The sequence below is a fragment of the Ostrinia furnacalis genome, unplaced genomic scaffold (genome assembly GCF_004193835.3).
Source record: "Ostrinia furnacalis isolate ACB-3 unplaced genomic scaffold, ASM419383v2 OfSCF1409, whole genome shotgun sequence".
In the NCBI taxonomy this organism is placed as follows: Eukaryota; Metazoa; Arthropoda; class Insecta; order Lepidoptera; family Crambidae; genus Ostrinia; species Ostrinia furnacalis.
In genome coordinates this window covers 1,012,736-1,037,982 of record NW_021131648.1, presented here as the reverse complement: position 1 = coordinate 1,037,982, position 25,247 = coordinate 1,012,736, and the positions used below count along the sequence as shown (strand labels likewise).

General features: G+C 36.6%; 1 protein-coding gene across 1 annotated transcript; it reads left to right on the top strand.

The window, feature by feature from the left end:
• The first annotated feature begins 809 nt into the window (after positions 1 to 809).
• LOC114352590 (homeobox protein SIX2-like) lies at positions 810 to 22,420 on the top strand. Its single transcript, XM_028304244.1, has 6 exons — positions 810 to 975; positions 9,572 to 10,242; positions 18,986 to 19,196; positions 20,407 to 20,534; positions 20,984 to 21,088; positions 22,358 to 22,420. The coding sequence occupies exons 2-6, from the start codon at positions 10,138 to 10,140 to the stop codon at positions 22,418 to 22,420; spliced, it is 612 nt and encodes a 203-aa protein (XP_028160045.1). The 5' UTR covers positions 810 to 975; positions 9,572 to 10,137.
• Positions 22,421 to 25,247: the final 2,827 nt, after the last annotated feature.

Genomic DNA, 25,247 nt, shown 5'->3' with positions numbered 1-25,247 from the left:
ATCTCTATTCGTTCACAGTTTAACAGTTTTTGAACTTAATAGTTGAGAATCTAAATGAAAAAGGAACTTCCTGAAAGATATTTTTCAAGAAAATTGCATGGAAAAGAATAAGCTAGCGTTTAAAAATAACTTTGCTTTTGAGCAAAAAATATTTTCAGTTCAAAAAGTCAGACAATATTAAAATTTCGGCTCTACATTTCAGTTGTTTAGTATTGAAATAGGAAAATTTGCTTTGTAAGCAGATAAATTATCTATCTATTACTATTAACTCAATTACAACAACGGTAGAGCCATCATTGGGAGTATTTGCTTTTGTGATAATTACGCTAAAGAGATGCATGGCATGATAGTTTCCATAAAAATCCGGTTTCAAGATTTGGTTATTGGTCATTTAGTTTAGGCACAAAATCTTAAAAATAAATAAAAATTAAAATAGAACGCTACATTTTTCAAGTAGGTAATTCCCGTTCGAAAAATTCACGTTCCACCACCATTAAAATTTTATGTCCAATCAACCTTTCTAAATCAGCTGAATGATTTAACCAAAACAGCTGTTCGCGTCCACTATAAACAAAGTGGGCCGCAACGAAACAAAAACGTTTCCCGAAATCGTTAGACCAATCCGCCTACATAACGAGGCAATTGTTCGACTGTCCTGAAAAATGGCGAGCTCTCACGACAACCAATGCAAGGCGGTGCCAGCGAGCGTCGGGACACCACGCCATTGGCCGCAAGCATCGCCTTAACAACCTCCGACCAATCACAAACGAGATAGGAAGTTCGATTCAAACCAGTTCCATTTTAGCCGCCGGAACGCGCGCACGCGTTTTCAAATTTGGAACCCAAAAAGAACGGATAACGTGCTTTTTGAATTCGAACTGTGTTTTGTGTTCTATTTGTGAGGTTGTGTTTTGTTTTTGAGGATTTTGAAAAGAGAATACGGTTGGCAGCGAATTAGGTTGAGTTTCGTCAGCGGTGAGTGGTTATTTTTAGCTTTTAGCTTGTTAAAGCTGTTGTATGGAGGCAGGTCTTAATTTAGCGGTGCACGAGCGGCCGACGGCTCTTCCTTATTTTTATTCTCGATCGTTGTACGATGGCATTCGGTTGGCCTCTGTCCTAAAGTTTGAAAATAAATAGAAAAGTATGCGACTCTACCAACTACTTACTAGGTAGGTAGTAAGGGGATTTCCCTGAGGTTGCTTTGGTTAATTTGGTAGTGCAATGATGAAATAACTGGGGGCGTATTTCAAAAGATATAGAGTATAAGTACCTGTTAAACTTACTCAACGTTAATAATGGTAGAGCTATTGGGCAATTATTTTTAATTATTCGAGTACTTTTCCAATTATTTTTAAAATCACATTATCCAATTTGCTAGACTGGCAAACTTTTGGCTATTCACAAACAACAGCAAAAGTTTGAAATTTTGCAATCTATCTACTAGAAGAGACAGGTAGAGTTTAATTAAGTCATTGGATTGGTCATCATTTCACCAGCTAATTGTAGTCTATAATAAACAAAAATACACGCTATACGATAAGTATAATAAAATTATGTAGAGGCAAAATTGAAATTTTTAAAATGATGAGAGTAGATCAACTTGTGCTGCTGCTGCAATTTTTAATTTGTTCAGCAGAAACATATTTTTTATATTGTAAAATAAAAGATCTCAATAAAATAGATGAATATAGGTAGGTACTTACATTTTCACATAAGCACTTTAGGCAACTGATTTGTAAAACTACATTAGTAAAACGAAAGGTCAATAGTACGAATTTCTTTTTTGAATGAATGAACGTAAAAGTAAAAACAATGCACGATTATTCTGCTGGAGCTGGCTGTTTGGTTCTCTGAAAAAAAAAAAGTTAAAAAATGTCTGTATTTATTCAGAGAAAGTTAAAGCTAAAACGACAAATCGTTTTTTTTTCCAAATAAAAAAACTAAAGCCCGGTCACTGATTTGAGATCTTCAGGAAGGAATTTAACATTAAAAGTTCACGTCATTAGAAGATACGCCCAAACTTAAAATCTCAAATAGAAACTGGGCCTATGAGACAGAAGGAAAAAAATAAAAGAATAATTAACTTTTTTATTACTCTTTTATTTTTTTGGTAAAAACTATTTTAAATAGTCCACTAAAAAGACCTTTTTGGTTGAGTATTGCGTTAGGCGTAAGTTGACGCGAGTCCGTCGGCTTTTCGCGCTACGAGCTGGGCTTTTCTTTATACATAGTTGTTGCAATTCACGAAGGCGAGTGAGCTTTACACGTGTGGTGGCTCGCTACTGTTCATTTTTCAAAAGTTTTTTTTTTTTTTTTCACTTTATCTGGGACAACAAACAGTTACATTGAGGGCTTATGTACTAAATCTTAATAATTTGAAAGTTTTGTAACAATGCAACCAGCACCATTGTCCACAGATAGGATCTAAAGTAGTAAATTGCAGAGCTTCGACAAAATTAAACTATTACTTAATGTGTAAATGATGTTAGGGTTGCGGCAAAGTTTTACAGTACAGTTACAAAGTATAGTTACAAAGTTTTGATAGACATTTCACTATCGTTATGTGCATGTACACGTACACACACAAGTAAAGCTCACTCGCCAACCCTTCGTTAGTTGCAAGAACTATTACAAATATTTTTTTATTTTCTGGGGTATTAGAAACGTCATTATTTTAGAGCTATTTCAACTCATTAATTTATACTTGAGAATGTTTTTCATTTATGATATTTTTTAAAGCTCTACATCGTAGAAGAAAATAATGAGTGAAGAACGACATAGCAAAGGCTATTGTGAGTTCTTATGTCTTACGTTATGTTCCAAAATAAACTAATTTATCTTACATTGACTACGTCTGATGAGTTATGAATTAATTACTCATTCTTTTCTGAAACATAAATAGCAATAATAAGAAGTAACGGATTTTTTAAGCACATGAGTTTGAGTAAAGGAGCTTGCTGTTTTTTGTTTTTAATTTACATAATTTTTTTACAAGCTCTATAAATCTGCGAATGTAGAATTTAGGACAAAAAGAAAGTGGATGAAGATAAACAAAAAGATATCTTAAAAAAAAAGAATATTTGTAAGCTCATAGACAACAAAGTAACCTACAANGAGAGTAGATCAACTTGTGCTGCTGCTGCAATTTTTAATTTGTTCAGCAGAAACAAAAAATCTTGTTATTATAAAATAAAAGATCTCTCAATTAAATAGATGAAGGTAGGCTAGGTACTCAAATTTTCACATAAGCACTTTAGGCAACTGATTGATTTAAAAAACTACATATTAAATAAAACGGAAGGTCAATACAAATTCCTTTTTTGAATGAATGTGAACGTAAAAAGTATAATCATTGGTTTTTCTGCTGGAGGCGAGCACTGTTTGGTTAATGCTCCGAAAGTAAAAAGTAATAAATGTCTGTATTTATTCAGAGATAATTAAAGTTATAACGACAAATCGTCAATTTTTTTCCAAAAATAAAAAACATATAGTCCGGTCACTGAATTTAGATCTTCAAGGAGGAATTTAACTTGGAAAACAAATAGAAACTGGGCCTATGAGATAGAAGGAAAAAAATAAAAGAATAATTAACTTTTTTATTACTCTTTTATTTTTTTTGCTATAAAGTGTTTTAATAGTCCACTAAACAAATACAAACATTTTTAGTTGAGTATTGCGTTAGGCGTAAAGTTGACGCGAGTCCGTCGGCTTTTCGCGCTACGAGCTGGGCTTTTCTTTACATAGTTGTTGCAATTCACGAAGGCGAGTGAGCTTTACACGTGTGGTGGCTCGCTACTGTTGTTTTTCAAAAGTTTTGATAACATTACACTATCTTTATGTGCAGTCGAACCTTAACTTCGAACTCCTCCTATGTTCTTCTGATTATTAATTTCGTTGCAAGTCCAATGACAGTTCATCTTTCCCCCGGGACAAACTTGACCTTCACTAGTTGGGTTTTTATTGGCGGTCAAGCTGTAGATCCTGGCTACACAGGAGTTGCAGCGGTGGGAACGAGAGGTGGGAATAGTCCCGTATCGTTATGTGCATGTACACGTACACGCAAAAGTTTAGCACATTCACCTTTCGTGAGTTGCAAGAACTATACGAATAATTGTTTATTTTCTCGGCTATGAAAACGACATTATTTTACAGCTATTTCAACTCATTAATTTATACTTAAGAACTTAAAAAAATGTTTTGATATATGAGATTTTTGAAAGCTCTACATCGTAGAAGAAAATAATGAGTGAAGAACGGCATAGCAAAGGCTATTGTATGTTATTATACCTTAAGTTATGTTCCAACATAAACTAAAATCTTACATTGACTATGTCTGATGAGTTATGAATTAATTACTAATAATTACTCATCCTTTTCTGACACATAAATAGCAATAACAGGAAGTATGATTTTTAAGCACCTTTTGAAGGAGATTAAAGTAAGGAAAGAAAGATACGATCTTTTCAGTGTTATCAATTAAATTCTTTAACACACTCTTTCATTCTGTGAAGGTAATGTTAGGACCAAAATAACAAACTGGATGAAAATGAACAATAATAAGTTATCTTAAAAAAAAAAAGAATATTTTGTAAGCACATAGACAACAAACTAACCTACACTGGTTCTATTTTTAAATATTCGAACGAAGCATCTTTTTTCTTTCTCTGCTTGACAGGCCGTATTATTTCAACGTGGCCAGTCACAGAACTTTAAAAAAAAATGTGACGCTCACCACCGTGTGAGGTAAGCGTTCGAATTTCGAAAAACGAGAAAAAATCAAAACCCTAACCCTAAAATGCCAACGGGACACATTTATCGGTCAATTAATTAAAATTTTTCAATAAAATTATCCGAAAAACACATGTTAGCGATGTACGCATGTTTATTATACCCGAGGGCCGTAACTTTGGGTGTAATATGGGATAACATGGTCGTTAATTAGCCCCCCAAGGCAACGGGTTTTTACGACTCCCGATAACATCGGACCGGGATTAAGTCAGGCCTATGAGTTTTGTAATTCGATTAATTGTTAGTTTTATCTTTAGGGTTATTGTCAATTCATTATCATATTTAACCGGGACGGGTTTGTGGATTTAAGATGATTCTACGTTCTTAGCTGGATATACTGCCGCGTTACTTTTTAACTGCGAGTTTTACAGAGCAGGTCATATTTTTTATGACCTGCTTATTGTTTTTTTTTACAATAGTATTACCTTATTAAAATTATTAAATATCACTGTTGGTTTCTATAAAATAAATAAATAAATCGACAAAAATAAGAAACTAAGTGCCCGTATTTCATTGTTCCTATCTGGATCTTACTATAAATCAATCAACTAGATCTAGCATCTTAACTAAACTAAATGTGTCACAAAACAAACGAGTCGTTTGAAAACATAATTTGAAAAGTGGGTCAAGAAATAATTGGCTGTTTTGTAAAAAAAAAACTAAGTTATTGCCTATCAACCTCATTATTAGATTTTTTTAGACTTGACAACAAGAAGGTCGTTCACCTGTCTCGAGAAAAAAATCGTAGATGCGATCTTTTGGAATAGCCAAATGATTGTCTTTGATAAAATGAATGAAGTTCATAGAATAATAATAGATTTTTACGGTTTCCCTTGTACTTTAATTCGTTGATACTGAAGTCCCCTTAATTTTATTTATTACATATCCCAGTGTGCAAACCTTATTCTTGGAAAGGTTTTAAATTATAATAATTCAAGAATCTGCCTTCCGTTTTGCATCCGTTCGAAAAAGTCGATGATAAACTTCGAACTCCTAAATCATTCTGATTAATTCGTTGCTCATTCTAAGACAGCATTTGTTTATTTATTGATTTTCCGGAACTACTCAACTTTTACTGGATGGGTTTTATTGGTAGCCAAGCAGTAGAACCAGACTATACAGGAGTTGCAGTTGTGGGAAACTGGCAACTGGAGGTAGATCCAAACTAGATAGTTATTAGTAAAATGTAAGTTTAATTATTGGTGATCTTCAAAACTCCCACTTTCATAATAAATTAGAAATAATTTTGAAAGTTTTTTTAATGAATGAACATGGACAGTGTTTACAAACGTAGTTGGAGGCAATGGAGTGTCTCGCTACCAGATGAATGTAGACGGACAGATTGCTTTTAAAAAATATTTCGTTAAAAGTAATGGGCCACTTTTACAGACCATTTATTATGTAGAGTCAACTCACTTTTTTGTAAAACAATCATAATAGGTAACACATTTGAAATAGTTTTACCGGATAGGTTGGCAAAAATGTTAATTGTGCGAGCAGAAAGAAAATCAGCGGCCTTAACAAATAATTATTTTTCAGAATTATAAAACAAATCCAATAACATTTTCTCTTTCATATCCTGGCAGCGTTAAGGCAAAATTAAAAAGTGGAATTGTTTATTGTAAATGCAACTGGAATCCAAGGAGACGGAATCCTGGTCGAATGCTCTGAGGAGTCTGCAAAGATTAGACTAGTCCAAAATTTCATTCAAATCCAACGATAATATCTCGTTATTCTAGTTTTAAATAGGTATTTAAATGTGGATAGGTATCCACAAGATGATGTGAGATAATGAGAAGAAGAATTGATAAGAAGCAACAATAGCCCAACGCAACGGTGTCGCATGTAGGTAATGCCTCTTCGAGATTCAGTAGTTCGAACTTCGAACCCTGTTGACTCTGGACTATTGGTGAACATACTCCCAAGCATCCATTTAGCCTAAGCATAAGAGGGGTTAACTTTTATCCTAAAAAAGTTGTGAAAAAATTCTGCTTTCATTGATTTGACCCGATTAGAAATTACATTTTGACCCAACCATTGTTTTATGATTCAATATCAATTTATTAGTTCCAATAAATATTGGATTTTACTTTATTTCCCCAACCTCAGTATCAGCGTACAAATCGGTAATAGTGAGGTGATTTGTACCGGTATCGCGCCGTGGTAATCTGTCGATAAATCTTGTGTTTTACAGCCGGTGCTGCCTGATAAGGATCGCGGACGCCACGTGGGGCGCTAGTGATGGGGCTTATATCGATGTAATTTGAATTTAGAACTTTAGATCACAGTCCAAGACTGGTGTTTATTAAATGTATGCTATTTTTATGAATGCAAAATGCATTACTAGTTCAGTTCGGCGAATATGAGTCATAGTGACGTAGATTGTATGATACGTGTGTGTAGAGTTCGAATGTAAGACAAAAATGTGGCTAGAATTTAGATGAACAAGATTTGGAACCATGTCGGTTTAAAAAAAGAAATGCAATTTATGGCTGAGAAAAGTTTCGGAGCGTAAGTCATAAGCTTTACGCGGAGATGGAAGTGATTTAAAAAACTTGAACTTTACTTGTCAATATAAGTATGTGATCTTAGGTTCTTAGTGCCTCCTGAGCGAAAATTACACAAATTATAAAAAGCATAGAAAGACTAAACAATAAAGGCCAGTTAATAAGCAAAAGTTATGAATGCACAATAGTTTCATAGGACTAATTGGATAGGCTGGTGTGTCCTGCAATGGAAACAATAGCCTGATGTTGATAACGATGAAGTAATTCCCTGATATAACTACAAATCCGGTGTTTCTTAAAAAAAGACATCACAAAAGGATGTGACATTAACGCGTTCGTTTGAATAACGACGCACACTTGGACGATGTCCAATTCGTGACAAAACATTTCTTCCTCAACGATCCCCATTTTAAATTAGCCCAGTTACAAAACTGTACGAGCCAAAATACACGCACTTAAAGTTATAAGACTTATTTCTTGTAGGATTCAGCGTGTCGAATATTTGGCATGCGATTTGATAGTAAATTGCAATTGTTATTCATTTCTGATATGATTTATAATGACCGAATTTTCGTGTAAAAGTATTTATTTTTTAGATAAAGCTAGCTTTATTTTACACAAAAATATTTGTACAACATCAAGCTCTTTGGTTTGATTTTTATAAAAAAAGGCGAGCAAGTTCTTTTAGCTAAACTTTTCATTTTATTTCGTGCGACTCTACATCTGTCTTTAGCTTTGACATTTAGGAATGTCAGTGAAACTATTATGTTCTTCGATTTCACACTCCTCGGGATAATAATTATGAGTGATAATGAACAATTAATACGTAGGTATGCTTATTAAGAGAATCTGGAATCCAAGTTTAGGATAGTTGTAAAGGGGCTAAGGAAGACCATAAATTAACTAGCAGTGGGACAAGTTGTACCTACAATATGTCTTTATTTGCCCTACTAGACTACACAATAATTATGCTACTGGCTACAGTGTGATCCTAAAAAATAAACCGTCCATTTTATTCCCACAGTGTCCTTAAAAAAATATCGACTTCAGAACATCACTGGCGCCCGTCAGCTCCATATATCAGCAGGGTCCTCACGATCGTGTCGACGATAAAAATTACTTAAAACACCAAACGTTTAACATTTTGCCCCCAAGAGACTGCCCCGTCTCTTTCGCACCTCACCAAACGCGTTAGAATAGAAAGGGACAACCGTGGTTCCTTGTTTTAACGTTTCACGATGACTTTTGAATTGTTTCTCGAAATTGTAAGCCTTTGTCTGAGTAATGTGTACGTACGTGACATTATTTTGTGTGATAAAAATATGGATAATTGATGGTGGCGACCGTTTTAGAGATTCGTCGTGCGATTGTGGGAAATTGATTTAATGTGTCCCCAAATTTTTTTTCTAAAAATAATCGGTGCGGCGAGCGAGGTGTTAAGAATTTTCGGGTTGACAACAATACGTGACAATAAGCATTCATCTCAGTGACAGATGGAGGAGCTTTAGATTTTTGATCTCGGTGTTTAATTTGTTTATAGTTAAGGTTTGGTAGGGTAATTGAAATTATTCCAGATGCTACTTACTCTCCAAATATGCGATCTAGTAGTTGTTGTTTCAAGATTAATGAAGATACAATAGGCAATGCGATTAGTTGAATATCATTATAGACTACTTATAACTGGAAAATCGCTGGAAAAGTTTCTAAGTTTTGCAATAAAGCTACTTTTAAGGCAGAACTAGACAGTCAATAGCTTAACCACCAATGTTAAAAATTATGGAGTCATTATGATTCCCGATTAAATTATTTAAAGGCACTGGGTCTCTATCAGAAGGAACTCTAGGGGTGGAATCTCCATTGGCGTGGGTTAACGGGAAAGGAGATAATATCTTGGATGGTTGACAACCACTTTTCCTACAATTTAACGTTCCACCAAACTCAATACGCTTTCAAAGATAACCTCGCAGCCGCCTGCTCACACTTGACATGACACAACTGATTGACAGTTATCTTTTTCTGCGCATCAGTCGGGTGTTACGTTTAGGAATCACAAACCTTCCGCTCTACAGATTTATACAGATAACATAATATTAAGATTGGTACTATTAATCATCAATAACAATTTGCAGCATCTGTGTCCGGCGCCGACATATTAATTAATAGAATTGCTACTTATTAATTTAGTCAAGAAGTTGAACCTCATTTGCAAAATATTGGGTGAAGACGTGTGTGCTCCTAATAATAAACTCTACTAAACATATTCTCTTTTGTTTCAGATACAACCACTCCAAAAACTCAATTAAAATGAGAAAGAAGAGAAAACAAAGAATAAAACATAAATAAAAAACTAAAATTGTATCCAAAAAGCATTTATGTCAAAAACTTTATCACGTCTGTGGCCTGCCAGATAGAGACTGGGTGTTTTCAAGTGAATTTCAAATACAAAAAAAGTAAAACCCGTCGGTGTGTACCATAAAAACAACTTACTTTAAAAAATAAACGGCCCTTTTCAAATTCCGAACGCAAATAAGTAATCGAAGTTTAAATGATTGCTTTTGTTTAAACATTTTGGGACTGCTGCCTTCGGTTGTTTATTTAGCTGCCTCTAAAGAGGATTTTAAAAACAAGACAGTGAAAGAATAAACAAAACTCGAACGCATTTACCGTAAAGACTACCATTATTTAAATACCGTTCCGTTCTGTGTTCAAATTCGAAAATTCAAATTAGGAACGAAAATTAAAGCGTGCTACTAGCGGTAATACGCGCACGATTTTCCGCGTGAAGTTTTAGTGTTACCAGTTAAGTTGTGGTGTCAAAGTGGCTGGAGACGAGCATTTGGACATGCTGGGGGGCCCTGAGTGGGGACAGCGGGAGGCCACCCCACCTAGAGATGCCCCCCTGCCGAGTTTTGGCTTCACACAGGAGCAAGTCGCGTGTGTCTGCGAGGTGAGTGGCCCGATTATCTGTGATGTGTATGACGTGCCTTATTGTTTATGGTTTGGGTCTGATGACAGGTTCCTTTAAATTATGTTTTTTAAGGAAACGGAAATGAAGGAATTATTATTTTTAATTTTAAAGTGGTGTACTAACATCTTAATACTTGATAATATGGTAACAATATACTCTGGAAATACCAATTTATTATTGTTCTATACGCAATTTTTCAATTGCCATCTCATGGTTTCGAGAGAAAAGTTAAACAAAATTACTATAGGACATTTTTTACAAAATTAAATTATATTTCATAGAATCCCCGGAGCTTTTTCACACATAGCTACGTAATATACCTAGGTGCCTACTGAAATGTTAAAGACATATTTAATTTCATAGAATCTCCGGACCTTTTTTTACAAATAGCTAGTACGTAATATGGGTAGGTATCTACTTAATGTTATTGCTGCCGATACAAACATTCTTCGAATCGCAATCTATTTTGGGTAGGATTCTGCTGTAGTAGTAAACAACGACCGGACGAATAAGTAGGTATATTTTAAGTAATGAATGAGCGGTTTAAATTAATTATTGTTTTACCTAATTCACTGAATTTACTCGTTATTGCCTTCTAGGTTTAGTTATTAGTTAGGCTCGGTTTCACAATTGAGATTTTAGGCTTGAGAGTGCTAATTTTCTTAATGTAGGTAACTTAGTGTTAATTATGAAAAATCTAAAACGTTAAATTAACGGTATCGTTGTGGCCAATGAGATGCCGACTCCGTGCGCTTTTGTGCTAAGTGATGAATTGTATCTAAAATAAGGCAATGTAATGTGAAAGTTGAGTATCCAGTGTTTTATTTATGAGAATAGATCTACCGGCCTCTAATAGTAGTAATGCACTTTTCATATTAAATTAATCCTTAGGTCTAATTGAATATGAAATGTTCTATACATCTTCTAAGATGGGCATGCAAAAACTGGAAATCTCACTTCAGAAACTGAGCTATTGACTCTCTTCATTATCATCATCATTCAGCTATAGGACGTCCACTGCTGAACATAGGCCTCAGTGCTTTCCATATGTTGTCCGGTTGGTAGTGGCCTGTCGTCGGTCCATCTTGTGGGTTGACTTGACTCTGTTCATCTGAAATTTATTGTTCTCAATGGGACATAATATAAGTTGTAAATTCATCTTCTGTTTGGTAAGAATATTCAGTAATTATTTGCAGCTCTCGTTCCCGCCGCTGCAACTCCTGTGTAGCCAGGATCTACAGCTTGACCGCCAATAAAACCCAACCAGTGAAAGCTACATTAAATAATTAGGATGTTGCAGGCGTGAACAATCGAATCGGTAACCTCTGACACAGTCTGATTACGCGAACTACCAGGCCTGGCTGTCAAATTTATAAAACTCATTTATTAATTATTGTATGTAACCACATTCTGCAAATAAATAATTTCATTTCATTTCATATTTTTAGGCTTTTAAAAACACTTTTTCACGTCCCAGTATTAACCCTGCCACTGCTTCGGGACAATAAATGGGCCAGTGCTGAGAAGCGCAAGAAACTCAATCACTATTTCACTATTTTTGTTTCTTACAAACCAACTTTAACTTTAACTTTAGCAATTAATAAAAAACTAGTTTAGCTTCTCATAAGTGGAGTAATATTCAGCGAAAATCATCAAACTACCCATTTTTTGTTGAAAAATAGCGTTTATTCCAACTACACAAGCCACAGTTACCTTGACAAGCTGTTCTGTACCTATTCTAACACCCCCACCACACCCTCAACTAGGCCCCGCCCCGTAAACCGGATATGCCCTCCAGGTTGAGGGTAAATATCCATATCCGGTTGTCTTGGTGACCGGATCCATTAACGGTTTTTGGTTTTTACAGTGTTGATTATGCAATTTTAAAACGATTACCTCAGTGTATCAAAAACCAATAAATTTTATCAAAATATACTTAATAGAACACAAGATTTTGCCCAGAGAGGTTCTGTCGAACAAAAAAACAATGTGACCGTGACCTTCTTCAAAATCCATTCAATCTTCAAAAAACGAGAGAAGTTTACGATGTACGTAAACTTTTCTCTTCCAAAAACTAAAAGCTACTCTTAAAAAAAAGTAGGGATATCTTCCATCTATTCTGATTTCTACTTAGCCTAAAAGTTGACTTGAGGAGACCACTAAAGTGTTTGCAAGAATACGAGTAAAGGCACGTTCAATCTTATAATCGAGTTATGCCCGCGACTTCGTACGCGTCAAAATAGTTTGAATAATATTTCCCGTTTTTGCAACCTTTTTCGTTACTGCTCTTCTTCTTGTAGAGTGATGTTATAAAGCCTAAAGCCTTCCTCGATAAATGGGCTATCCAATACAAAAATATTTTTTCAAATCGGATCTGTAGTTCCTGAGATTCACGCGTTCAAACAATCTCTTCAGCTTTATAATATTAAGTATAGATGGACCATACAAGACACGTGTTTTTTTGTTCGATTTACTTACTAAACTGTTAAGATAAAAGTGGTCTTGTAAAAGATGATATTACCCTTCTTGTTTTTGATTCGTGTTGGCCGGTTTTTACCCTCACTGTGCTTCGGGGACAATAATGTTGTCCAGTGCTTAAAAGAATCACTGTCTTCAAAGGGAACCGGACTCTATTCACGAAGTAGTTTATAAATAATGGTATTGACAGAGTTGGTGACAAATTTAGTTTAGACTCAGGTTTACGCGAGAGAAGATAATAAGATTAGTAGTAATTAAAGTAAGGTTATGGAATAGGTGTCGATTACACTCTGTCCTGGGAGATCCCCGTAATTCATGGTTCGCCCTACACCATCAAAGTTGTTTGCCCATCCACCACACCCTCCGTAACCGGATATCCGGTTGGCAACCGACTTGTATTGGTTGTCAAGGTTACGCACCGCAGACTCTACGTGAAAACCAAGTCGTTGACTTGAGAGAGAGAAAAATATATCGACGCGGTGTTGTCATAAAAAAAGTTATTTATTTTCACGAAATAGGCTTTTAAAAAGCGCTTTTACACGTGCCTATTACTTTAAGCTTCCACCGCTTTGGGACAATAAATGGGCCAGGGCTGAGAGGAAGCAGCGCAAGAAACTCAAGTTTTTCAACATTTTTAATTTTATATTTTTACTTATTTTAATAAATAGGTAATCAGCTAGATTTTGTCTTGTGTAATACTTTCACAAAAAGACTACTTTCAAATACTAGGATAAAAACTATCCTATGTATTTCCCTAGGATTCAAATTATCTCTATACCAAACATTATCTAATCAAAGATGTCAATAAAGCCTGGTCCAGAATGTTACACGAATTCTATGTGTGGACAGCACTACGAGCATTACATATAAAATGCTGCCCATACTATTTCCATTGCATTACACGTTACAACCGTCTGCACCCGGTTTAATAATCACGTTACATTTCAGTTCTTATTTTGTTAGATGCAATTCTAATAGATCTCTCCAAAATACAAAAAAAAAATAGTAATAAGTATTTAGTTCTGCTTTTACTTTAGTTCAAATACGAAAACTCTACAATAAGCATTATTTCAATAAACAAACCAAACTTTATTTTAAAACGTATTTGTTATTGTAATTGGGATGATTCGTAATCCCTCCCAAATTGGATCTGCAACCGTCATGGTGTGGGTTTCAAATTGGTGCGGGGTGAAAATAATGGGTATTATGGGATGCTGACAGGATTGACTTCTTTTGGTGGCGATGATAACCACCTCTTAAGGTTCTGTGGTTCATAAAATTTATTTATCTGACCAAGTTTGTTTTTATCCACAACGAAACGAAGCTCTTGGCCTGTATCTCACCTGATGGTAAGTGACGGTCAGGCCGAAGGTGGAAGCGAGCTTCATCCGGAATCCTCAACCACGGAGGAACTGGCTATCTTACCTCTAACTGCTGGAACACAATAATGCTGTTAACATTGTTGTTATGGCGACAGACTTAGGTAAGATGGTGGTAGCTAGCCAGGCGGACTTAGAACAAGCCCTACCAGGCTACCACCAACCAAACCGAACAGAAAAATCTGCCCCCACTGGGAATCAAACCCGGGACCTCTGCGTCTGAAGCAGGTGGTCTTACCACTAGACCACAGAGGCGGTTGATGATGATGACTTAACCCTTTATACGGCAGTGGGAATGTAGTTCCCACCATATTTAGAACTTGATCTACGTTGTTTTAAGGTACAAAAACAATGAATTAGGTCTTGTTATGAGATATGGACTCATATCTCTTTATCAGGTTAATTTAAACCAATATGTCTTTTAAAACATTGAATCACAATCTAAAAGATGTATTTGGTGTCCCAGCTAGGAATTAACTAAGCCTCCGAGTTGAAGGCTTTAAAGAAACTTGTGTTTTATGTAGCTTCTTCTTTCAGGGGGTAATTTAAAAAAAATAATGCCAGGTTTCACCATCAATCCCTATTTTTTAAGTGACCCCTATGGTAAACACGTAACTGGAATTTTGTTTTCATAGGGGTCACTTAAAAATTAGGGATTGATGGTGAAAACGGGCGGTATTGCGAACTAGGCACTTTTTAAATTAAATTTGCCAGCCCCTAGTATGGTTCCCTAAGTGGTGTGGGGTGTAGTGACAATAATGGGTCACAACTTAACAATGGTGATCGTCATGGTTCTGAGTGTTTATAGGATTAGTGGATGCTTTAGTGAGTATTCATTATTTTACCCTATGACTTAGTCTAATAGTCGACAGAACATCAGACTACCCTTTTTATAGGGTTCCGTAGTCCTGACAAGGAACCCTTATAGTTTCGATATGTCTGTCTGTCTGTCTGTCCGAGGTTTTGCATGGAAACTGTTGGCACTGGGGAGCTGTAATTTTGTGGAAGTACATAATACATATGTATACCTATTAAACAGTAAAAATTAAACAGTAAAATAAATTTGGAAAAAAAAATTCGTGCGTAATTAATGCCCGTAATTAACATTACTATGAGGTCTCAAAGTGCGCGTGGACGCACAGGGTGACACACGATCCAATCACACAGCTCTATTCATCGCAGTGCGTTCGATTTGCTGCTCGTTTGCAAGCATCGTTTGTGAATACGGGCGTAAAATTCGTCTTTTTTTGTAAATTGTTTAACTTTTTTTTTTCTCTGAATAGTAAAAATACAAATTACGTATTTATTAGCATGTAGACCCTTTTCAGGGCACTTTAAACTAAAATATAGTTTGCTCTACACTCCGGGATAACTCTGAACTCTGATCTGAGAAAACTCAGACCCTTTTTACCACCCACATATTTTTCTGAAGCAGCAGAGGCAGGGTTAATGTCAAATAATTATGAGTTCTTTATCGAAAAACCAACCTACAAGTTCAACTAACTAACCATCTCCACCTTGACACGTGCGAGTAACAAATTACTTTAACTAAAAGGTACCGATCGCCAAAATTACAGGGCGCATCCAATGAATAAACTTGCTATACTTTTAACAAATAATAGCTTGTATCGGATATCGTACTTACTTCATTATATTCACCATTATTTCCCCTTACATGTAGGTTTAGCAACTTTTTTGTAGTTAGGAGACTTTTCTGACAAATTGGCTTTTTTGACATTCAGATAGGAATAAGAAAAATGGTTCTAAAATAAAAGATGTTGGTTGTAAGTAGAGCTAGAGTTTGATGTAAAATGACTGTATTTAACTAATCCACAGTAAATTCAATAAAACATTTATTTATTCAAGACGAAAAACAGATTAAAATTGAGGTTTAATAGATTTTGTAAATTGTATTATGTATGTAAGTATAGTTAGATCTTAAAAATATTTAAGCCTTGTGGACCCGAGATATGGTAGGGCAAGTTATATTTGCGACGTGTATTGTTATTGTAAAAATCGATTACACTTATTTGTAGGGTCAGATTGGGTGTGTAATTTGTTATTTTAAGAGTGTTGTTAATAAAAGTCCGGAATACAAAACTAGTCGTATACTTATAATAAATCTGTAGAGGTCAATTCTGTACATGAAATATATTTACAAAATAACTATCAGGGGGTGATTAGTGATCAATACTGATGCCAAAAATGCAATCAGTAAAATTTTTGTCTGTCTGTATGTTCCTTATAGAAACAAAAACTACTCGACGGATTTTAACGAAACTTGGTACCTACAATTATTCTTCATATTCCTGGGCAGGTATACTTAGGAATTCCCACGGGAACGGGAATTAGCGGGAAAATCCTTTTGTAAGAAAAATCTAAACCGCTTAAATTAGACGCTTGAAATTTGGCATGCAGGCACCTTAGTAAACTTAAAGCTTAGTTACAACAAGATATTGCAAAATTCCCACGGGAACGGGAGTTAGCGGGAAAAAAAATTTGTATGAAAAAATCTAAACCGCGTCAGATAGATGAAGGGGGTAAAACGGGATCCACGCGTACGAAGTCGCGGGCGGCGGCTAGTTCATACTAAAAAGTCACAGGAGAGAAGAAAGGAGAGCTCAAAGTCCGAGTATTATCGGGAAGTACGGTAACACTACTCGCAAAAGCAGGGGCTCTACATATTTGCATAATATAATTTGGAAACCTTGTAATGGATGCACCTTTTGGTTAGGGTTATAATTTTCAATATTAAGTTGTTAGTAAAATAAGCAATTTTGTTGCAAATCGCCAATTGCAAAGAGACATTGGTAATGTAGTCGAAACAGTGGTAATTTCGATAATGTTGACTTGTGAGTCACAGTCAAATCAAAATGATTTGACTGTGACTCAATGCATGAAGAGCTTGGGTCTAAATTGAAAACGGGACTATTCCCACCTCTCGTTCCCACCGCTGCAACTCCTGTGTAGCCAGGATCTACAGCTTGACCGCCAATAAAAACCCAACCAGTGAACTAGTGAAGGTCAAGTTTGGTAAATTGCAAAAAAAAGAGCAGAGTGCCTAAAAGCAGGCTAAAAGTCAATTGTTAGCGATAATCAAATTTTAAGTCACATTAAAATTTACAACACCTCAGCCAAACCTACCGCGTCATAAAGGGACAGTCTTTTCTATCAGCTATAAGTCGCAGAATGTGGTAGAGTAAGTAATAATACGTTAATTGTTTCAAACAGTTAATTCGATATCTATAGGTACCTACTTAAAGGTTATTTAGTAATTTGTTTTTGCACAAATTACTAATACTCCCGTTAGCCCCTCGTGGTAAGCTAAATGCTTGTGTTACGATCCCGCGTTCCTTGAATCCCGAGTCGGCTAGTCCGACCCCTATCGTGGCTTCAAAATATGATCGTGGCTAATGATGGTGTAGAAGTAAACCTCAAATCCACTCCACAGTGTATTATCAACCTATAGGTAGCAAAGTTTCAGGCGCAGAAACAAAAACGCATCGCTGGACCGTTTTTTTAGTGATAAATTAGTTCAGTTTTTCATAGTGTGCAATCCTCAAACCTACCAAACTGAATGTTATTGACCTAATAGGTAGCAAACTCGCGGGCGCAGAAACAAAAACGCATCGCCCTGGTGGGCTGCGCTGGCGCAGGATTCGCACATGTCCGTCTGCGGCGCGTCCGGTGTCCTAAGTCAATACGCTGAGTCAACAGCGACCTCATTTCGGCTTAATAAGGGTTTAGAGAGGGCATAGAGAGACAGGACAGCTTTTTGCTAAAACAGATAGTGCTATAAATCAAACCCCAACTAATATTATAAATGCGAAAGTAACTCTGTCTGTCTGTCTGTCTGTCTGTCTGTTACGCTTTCCCGCTTAAACCTCGCAACCGATTTTGATGAAATTTGGCATAGAGATAGTTTGAGTCCCGGGAAAGAACATAGGATAGTTTTTATCCCGGTTTTTGAAACAGGGACGCGCGCGATAAAGTTTTTCTGTGACAGACAAAATTCCACGCGGGCGAAGCCGCGGGCGGAAAGCTAGTAATAATCATAATCATAATATCTTTATTGCTTCATGTGGTCATATTATAATAAGTAGTAATAAATCACTTCAGCTCACAACTATACACTATTATCCTTTACCCGCAGCTCTTCCTGCGTTTGTTTTATACCCAATCCTCCGGTTTATTAGTTCCATTTTATTAGTTATTCCAGTTTATTTCGATTTATTTCTTTATTCATTGAGTGTGTTGTAAATTAAATTATCAAGTGCCATTGCCATACTACATTCAGCAACAACTTTTAATTGCCTGCGTAGTTTTCATAGATTTTAAGCGATTTTGTAAAAAATATTATTGACAGATACCTAGCTAGTAGGTAACTGTAGCTAGTAATTCACAAGATAATTACTGTCCGTGGTGTATATCTTTCTTAAGGGTTACTACTAAATCTTTGTTTGTCTTCTGCTTTGCCCTAGAGGGAAGGTGAACCTTAACTTTAAACTCCTCCTATGTTCTTCTGATTAACTTCATTACGGGTCCAATGATAAATTCAACTTCTTTCCTCCAGGACAAACTTGAGCTTCACTGGTTGGGTTTTAATAAAATTATCGGTCAAGCTGTAGATCCAGGCTGACTACACAGAAGTTACAGTTTTGGGAACAAGAAATGGGAATGGTCCAGTTATACCTGTCATTGGCTATATAGTATCAGTCTAAATCTTATAACTAACATTTTCAAAGTATCGCTGTTAGTTTCTATAAATAAATAAATACAGATCCTCGTAACATGTCTCATAGCAATGTTTTCACTTTCTTAGTTTAGAACCTATAGAATCCAGGACTAAATCAGTTATTTTACAGGTCCTCCAACAAGCCGGCAACATCGAGCGCCTCGGCCGCTTCCTCTGGTCGCTGCCGGCGTGCGAGCGACTCCACGCGCACGAGTCGGTGCTGAAGGCCAAGGCCATGGTAGCCTTCCACCGCGGCAACTTCAAGGAGCTGTACCGGCTGCTGGAGTCGCACACCTTCAGCGCGCACAACCACGCCAAGCTGCAGAGCCTGTGGCTCAAGGGTGAGTCATCAAGCTTGCGAGTGGGACGATTCCTATGACTTTCGAAAACAGCTTGAAGACATGGCTTGGAAATAAGATAGGTCTGTATTTCTTGAGCAAGATTTTGTCGCCTTCTTTGAAGAAACAAGCGGACAACACGTTCTTCTGAACGCTACAAGCGTGCGAGCGGCTCTCTCTCTCTCTCTCTGGAAGCCGTCAAATCTGCCAGCGGAATGATTCGTAAAGAAAGACTCAGTTTCTAGTAAGAGGGGTTTGTATTCTCCAGCTAGGTTTTGCCTTTTCGAAGCCAGCGGGCAACTGTCCCTCTGGTCGCTGCACGCGCACGAGTCGGTGCTGAAGGATTTTGATTTTGAAGGAGGAGTCGCACACCTTCAGCGCGCATAATCACGCCAAGCTGCAGAGCCTGTGGCTCAAAGGTAATGCACAAAATCCTATGTAACTTGGAGTAACTGGACTATTTGTAGCTCTCGATTCCACTGGTGTCTTCTAGGTAGCCAGGATCTACAGCTTGATCGCCACCTTAAGTTGGAGTAAGACATTTGCATCCACGCCAAGCTGCAGAGCCTGTGGCTTAAGGGTGAGTGGGGCAGCTTGGAGAATTGAGGGTCGTTGGGGCTGAACAGTTCTAGAGTGGCGACTACGGACTGGAAAACGTAGTCCGCCAACTTATGGAGAGAAGATGTAGTGTAGGTCATGGTCGCGCACAACCACGCCAAGCTCAAGGGTGAGTGGAGCAGCTCGAAGAATGAGGGTCATTGGGGTAGAGCAGTTATAGAGTGGCAAACGCAATGGTGGCAGCCTTCTAACTCGGTGGACTGACGATGTAGTGTAGGTCGCGGGAAGCACCTGAAGCGCAAGAACAGTCATTGTGAGAGGCCTTTTTCCAGTCAGTAGATGTCCTTTGGCTTTAAACTCAAGCGGAAACCAGCTTGTTAAGAAGGCTGGAAGTCATCAAATCTGCGAGCGGTAGGTAATACATAATCTTTGGAAGCAGCTTCCAAACATGGCTCAGTCAGTTTGGCTTTCGATACACATACAAACTATGATCCCACTTTTCCATGGGATCCATGACCTTGAAATTATTTCTTAACGTAGATATATCCGATTGTTTACTGTCTGCGTTTCTTAGCGCAATCCATTCGATAGTTTATATGGATAAATCAGTAACGGTTGCATTTTAAACACCTCTAACCGTAATATTTGTCCACAGCACACTACCTAGAAGCGGAGCGGTTACGCGGGCGGCCGCTAGGAGCGGTCGGCAAGTACCGAGTCCGGCGCAAGTTCCCACTGCCCCGGACCATATGGGACGGCGAGGAGACCTCTTATTGTTTTAAGGTAAATATTTACTATCCATAGGGATACTACTTGAAGTTTTGCTGGTTCAAAATGCCTTGGGTCAGTTGGGTGGGAATTAAATAATGCCATTTCCTTAAAATTAGCTAAACTAACTGTATTGGCGACAGCATAGCAATAGCAAGTTCACTGTGGCACCTTTTGAAGTTTTAAAATATAAGGTTTTTTAACAAAAATGTATTAGTCTGATGTGTTATTCAACGCGTTTGGTTTCCTTTATAGAAGGGTTACCTATAAGTTTGATGTGTAAATCTGTAGCATCGTTGCTTCCAAATAGATCAACCGATTTCGATATAGTTTTGGTTTGAGACTTTATGAAATGTGTTAGAATCGGTTATGTTATTGTATTGAGCAAATGTTTCTTTTGGGAGCCTAATGAGTATTGCAAGTTATCAATTAAAACCAGTGTATTCACTCTAAACTTCTTCCAGGAAAAGTCCCGGTCAGTTCTCCGGGACTGGTACCTCCACAATCCCTATCCTTCACCCCGGGAAAAACGGGAACTGGCCGAGACTACGGGACTCACTACTGTTCAGGTAAGCGAGTTTATTTATTGAAAACAAACAGCTTACAATTACACTAATAATACAACAATGTCCAAAGCCTAAGGTTTCCACCATAAGTAACTAAGGAGTTGATAAGGAAAAACAAGGAGTAGAAAAAATTGTAGGGAGCGAAGTTTAGTGCAAAGGAAAAAGAGCATCAGAGACCCCCAGTTGTGGCCATTGCACGCTTTTTGGTCATTTAGCTTGAAATTAGTAACAAAAATACTAATATTAAAAATGTTATTCATTAAATCTGAAGATGAATAGGCAGATTTTGACTTTGGCGTTTGTATTTCAACCAATTTATACGTACCTAAAATCAACTCAAGTCTTGAATCACTATCAGAATCTATTGATGTTTTTAAAAGGTTTAAGCGAGAATATAATAAACCTACAGACAGATGAGGCTACTTGCTTTATGTAGAGTTAAACATTTCACTTAATTAAATACCGTCTCTTCTCTACACAATTTTGGAAGTGAAATCCTCCTACCAAAGCTTCCAAAGTAATGAATCTCGATAATTAAGTATGGATAAATATTTTTTCTCGCCGCAACCCGACACTGGCCGGGAAGCAGTGTCGGGTGTCCACCGCAGATCTGCTCGACTGCTGATGACATACATATGTACATAGTACATAGCTTACTGTGACTTGACAATGACCGATTCAGAGATGCTATATGTCTTAAGATTCTTAGGTGTTACATAAAAAGTCAAATAGAGTCCTATTAAAGACTGTTTAATTTCAGCCATGATCTAAATAAGTATAGAAATCTACGCACAGCCCAAACCACTGGACGGATCGGGCTGAAATTTGGCATGCAGGTTGATGTTATGACGTAGGCATCCGCTAAGAAAGGATTTTACGAAACTCCACCCCTAAGGGGGTAAAACGGAATCCACGCGTACGAAGTCGTGGGCGGCCGCTAGTTAAAAATATGTAAACATAACTGGATGCGGGCAGTGCAGGACGCATCGTTATGGAAATCCTTGGGGGAGGCCTTTGTCTAGTAGTGGACGTCAACTGGCTGAAACGAACGAACGAAACAAACTATCGATTCAATATCAGACAAAGTCTTGAAAGTCATTTGAGTTTGAATCGAGTTTTGAAAGTAATTTCATATTAGCTTTAGGTCTTAATGGTTTCCTGACGATGAAAAATGGTCAAAATAGCTTTAAAAATGGGTCTTTATTTCCTTAGTGAATAAAGCAGGTCTAATGGTTACGTCTTAACAAATTGATATAACTTTTACGTTTACAGGTTTCAAATTGGTTCAAAAACAGACGGCAAAGGGATCGGCAAGCAGAACACAAAGACAGGTGAGTGTAATTATGCATTAATTAATTAGTTAATTTGTTGTCAAAAAGACAAGCAAAATTCAGATTTATCTTTGGTTCATAAATCTGTGGCGTTAACCCTAGTTTCATAAAGTAATTTTTAAGTAGACAGGCAAATCCAAACGCTACGTCTAGTTGAACAAAACCTACATGTTTGCGTATTTTAAAAACATTTTACAGTTACTTATTAGTAGGTACGAGTACATTGCTTTATTTTGATTCAAAAAATGCAATAACACTTCGTCCGTGTTGCAGTTATTTATGAAGTTGGTCTAATCTTGAAAAGTACCGTTCTCTAGTTAGGATATTATGTTTCGCACAATATTCTAATGATATCTGCTAGTTATTTTACTGGCCAAATTCAACTTTAGTTAACTTTTAGTTGAAGAATAAGTTAATTATGATGACAGTTGTCGACTAGTAGCAATGTCAATACAATACTACGCCTATTTACTAAAAATAAGGTTCAGGGAATTATTAAATATCCAGCTTAGCTTTATCAGTTAACAGTTAATTTAGATTTGATTGTTTGAAAAGTAATCGATGTTTTATAAAATAAAGAGTGACTCACCTTGTTAATGCTCTAAATATGCCCTCTGAGTTCGGGGGATCTTCTTTTGTATCGTTCATTAGTTGTTCTACACCGTGGTAACACCTGATGGGAAGAAAAGAGAGTACCTAGATATTATTAATTTCATTTAAAGGTAGGTAGGGCAGTACCTAGATCTCCTGTGTGGCTAGGATCTACAGCTTGACGACCACTTTTTCCCAGGGGAAAGGCAAACGATTTAGCTATTGGACCCGCAACAAAATAAATCACAAGAAAATGTCTAGGTGCTTGAAAATTCTTGGCCATTTCAAAAAAGTCTAAGGCTGGGTTGCAACACCTAACTTTAACTATAACGATAACTGGTGTTTTACGGAGTATATGGAGGAGGATTGTATGGAGTTTGATAGATTTTGACGTTTGTTAAAGTTGAAGTAATAATATGGTGCAACTTCGCCTTTATTTATTTAAACCCTGTAATGTGTTACCATATAGGGGTCACTTAAAAATTAAGCATTGATGGTGAAAACGGGCATCAATCAACCATAGTTCTTATTCTTGGTCATTTCATAAAAACTCCAAGTTTACAGTCTCTCCACAACACAGTACCGCGATGTCAGCGTGACACCCGACACTGTCAGCGTGTCAAACCGCTGACACGGCTTCAGTCGATGTGACCGTGTTCTTTTGTTTCGACTCAGCGATGGCAATTGTTTTCGGTTTGCACAAGCGAATTCGATGTCATAATAATCGAATATTTTAGTCATACAGGGTGAATCAGCCACAATAAAGGCTAACATTGAAACAGCAATAATAAATTATTACATTTTCGATCATCATATTATTATCATCTGAATAGAGCCATTATAATTCGTTTTTTTATTTATCTAATGAAAAAGTGCTTTTGTACGTCCCAATAATGGAGTCAAGTTCTTAGTTTAACCCTACTTTTGCTTCGGGACAATGTAAACTACCCCCGAGAACTTTTTAACTACAATAGAAGCTCAGTGACACTTTTTAAAAGCTTACTTACAATATTCGTATTGATACGAATTGAGAGGAACAATGAACACTTTTTTTGTATAGTAATTTCTTGAACCTTAACTTTAAAACAACCTGTATAGCAACAGTATCAGTATGTAGAGTCAAATTATAGGAACTAATGAAAATAAAGAAAGCACTGAAATTAAATTTTAATGTTTTCATTAGTTGAAATGCCATTAACATTCAGTTATCAAATGTACATGAATTTAACGTATTTGTAGAGACTTTAATTATAGTTAAAACTAGGCTTATGCTCGTGGCTTTTCTTGCGATAAATATGGCTCAAAAAGAACGAAGCATCCCTTGCGAAAACCTTAAATTAAAAAATAATCTCCGGTATTCAAAATTATTTTACTTATTACTAATATCCTTATCTTTAAACAATCTCTACCAGATTAAACATTGTCCATTCACACGTGTTTACGAACCCTTTTTTTGTAAGTCGGACAGATGGCTGCCGAAAGATCTAAACCAAACGTTCAGATAAGAGCCTGTTCGTCATGTGTGACTGTGTTCATCAATAGAAAGAAGGATAGATACATTTATTCCGATATTAATTTACTACGAAAGGACTTATGCTAGAGACTTGGGATAGAATTACTTTAACTACTTTAGTTAGTAGGTACTTGATTAGTGAAACGGCTTAAATTGATTGAAATCCTACACATTAATTTAACTTAGACATACTTAGATCCCAATAACGTATCTGGTGATTTGAGAAAACGTAGGTAAGTATCATTTATTGCAAAGATACCGAGACAGTTCAACCTCTTTTTGGGTAAAACATCATGCTATATTATTTTGGCAGAGTAGAATACGACCACCCAAATTACTACAGATCTATCATTTGCCTCTGGTTAATTAAAGGGAGTCCATCCTGAGAAGATAAGCACGCTAAAGCTGGAAATCTTAATTCAGAAACCTGGCCATAATTTCTAATTTCTATTGGTATCGTTTATACAGGATGGAAACGATAAGTGATTTAACTCGATTATTTCTAAACTATTATCCTACTGATCCTGAAAGTGCTTCACGAGCTCTATCAAAAATGTTTAATATTAAATGTGTGGAAGCTGGAAACATTGAATTTTCGGATAGATCCAGTTTACTTATTCTGTAACATAATATCCGTTTGATAGCGTTTGCGAAGCACATCCAGTACCTCTAGTAGGAAAAACTTTCGAGTTCGTTTCGTTGCGTATTCAAAGTGTCATCGAAAAAT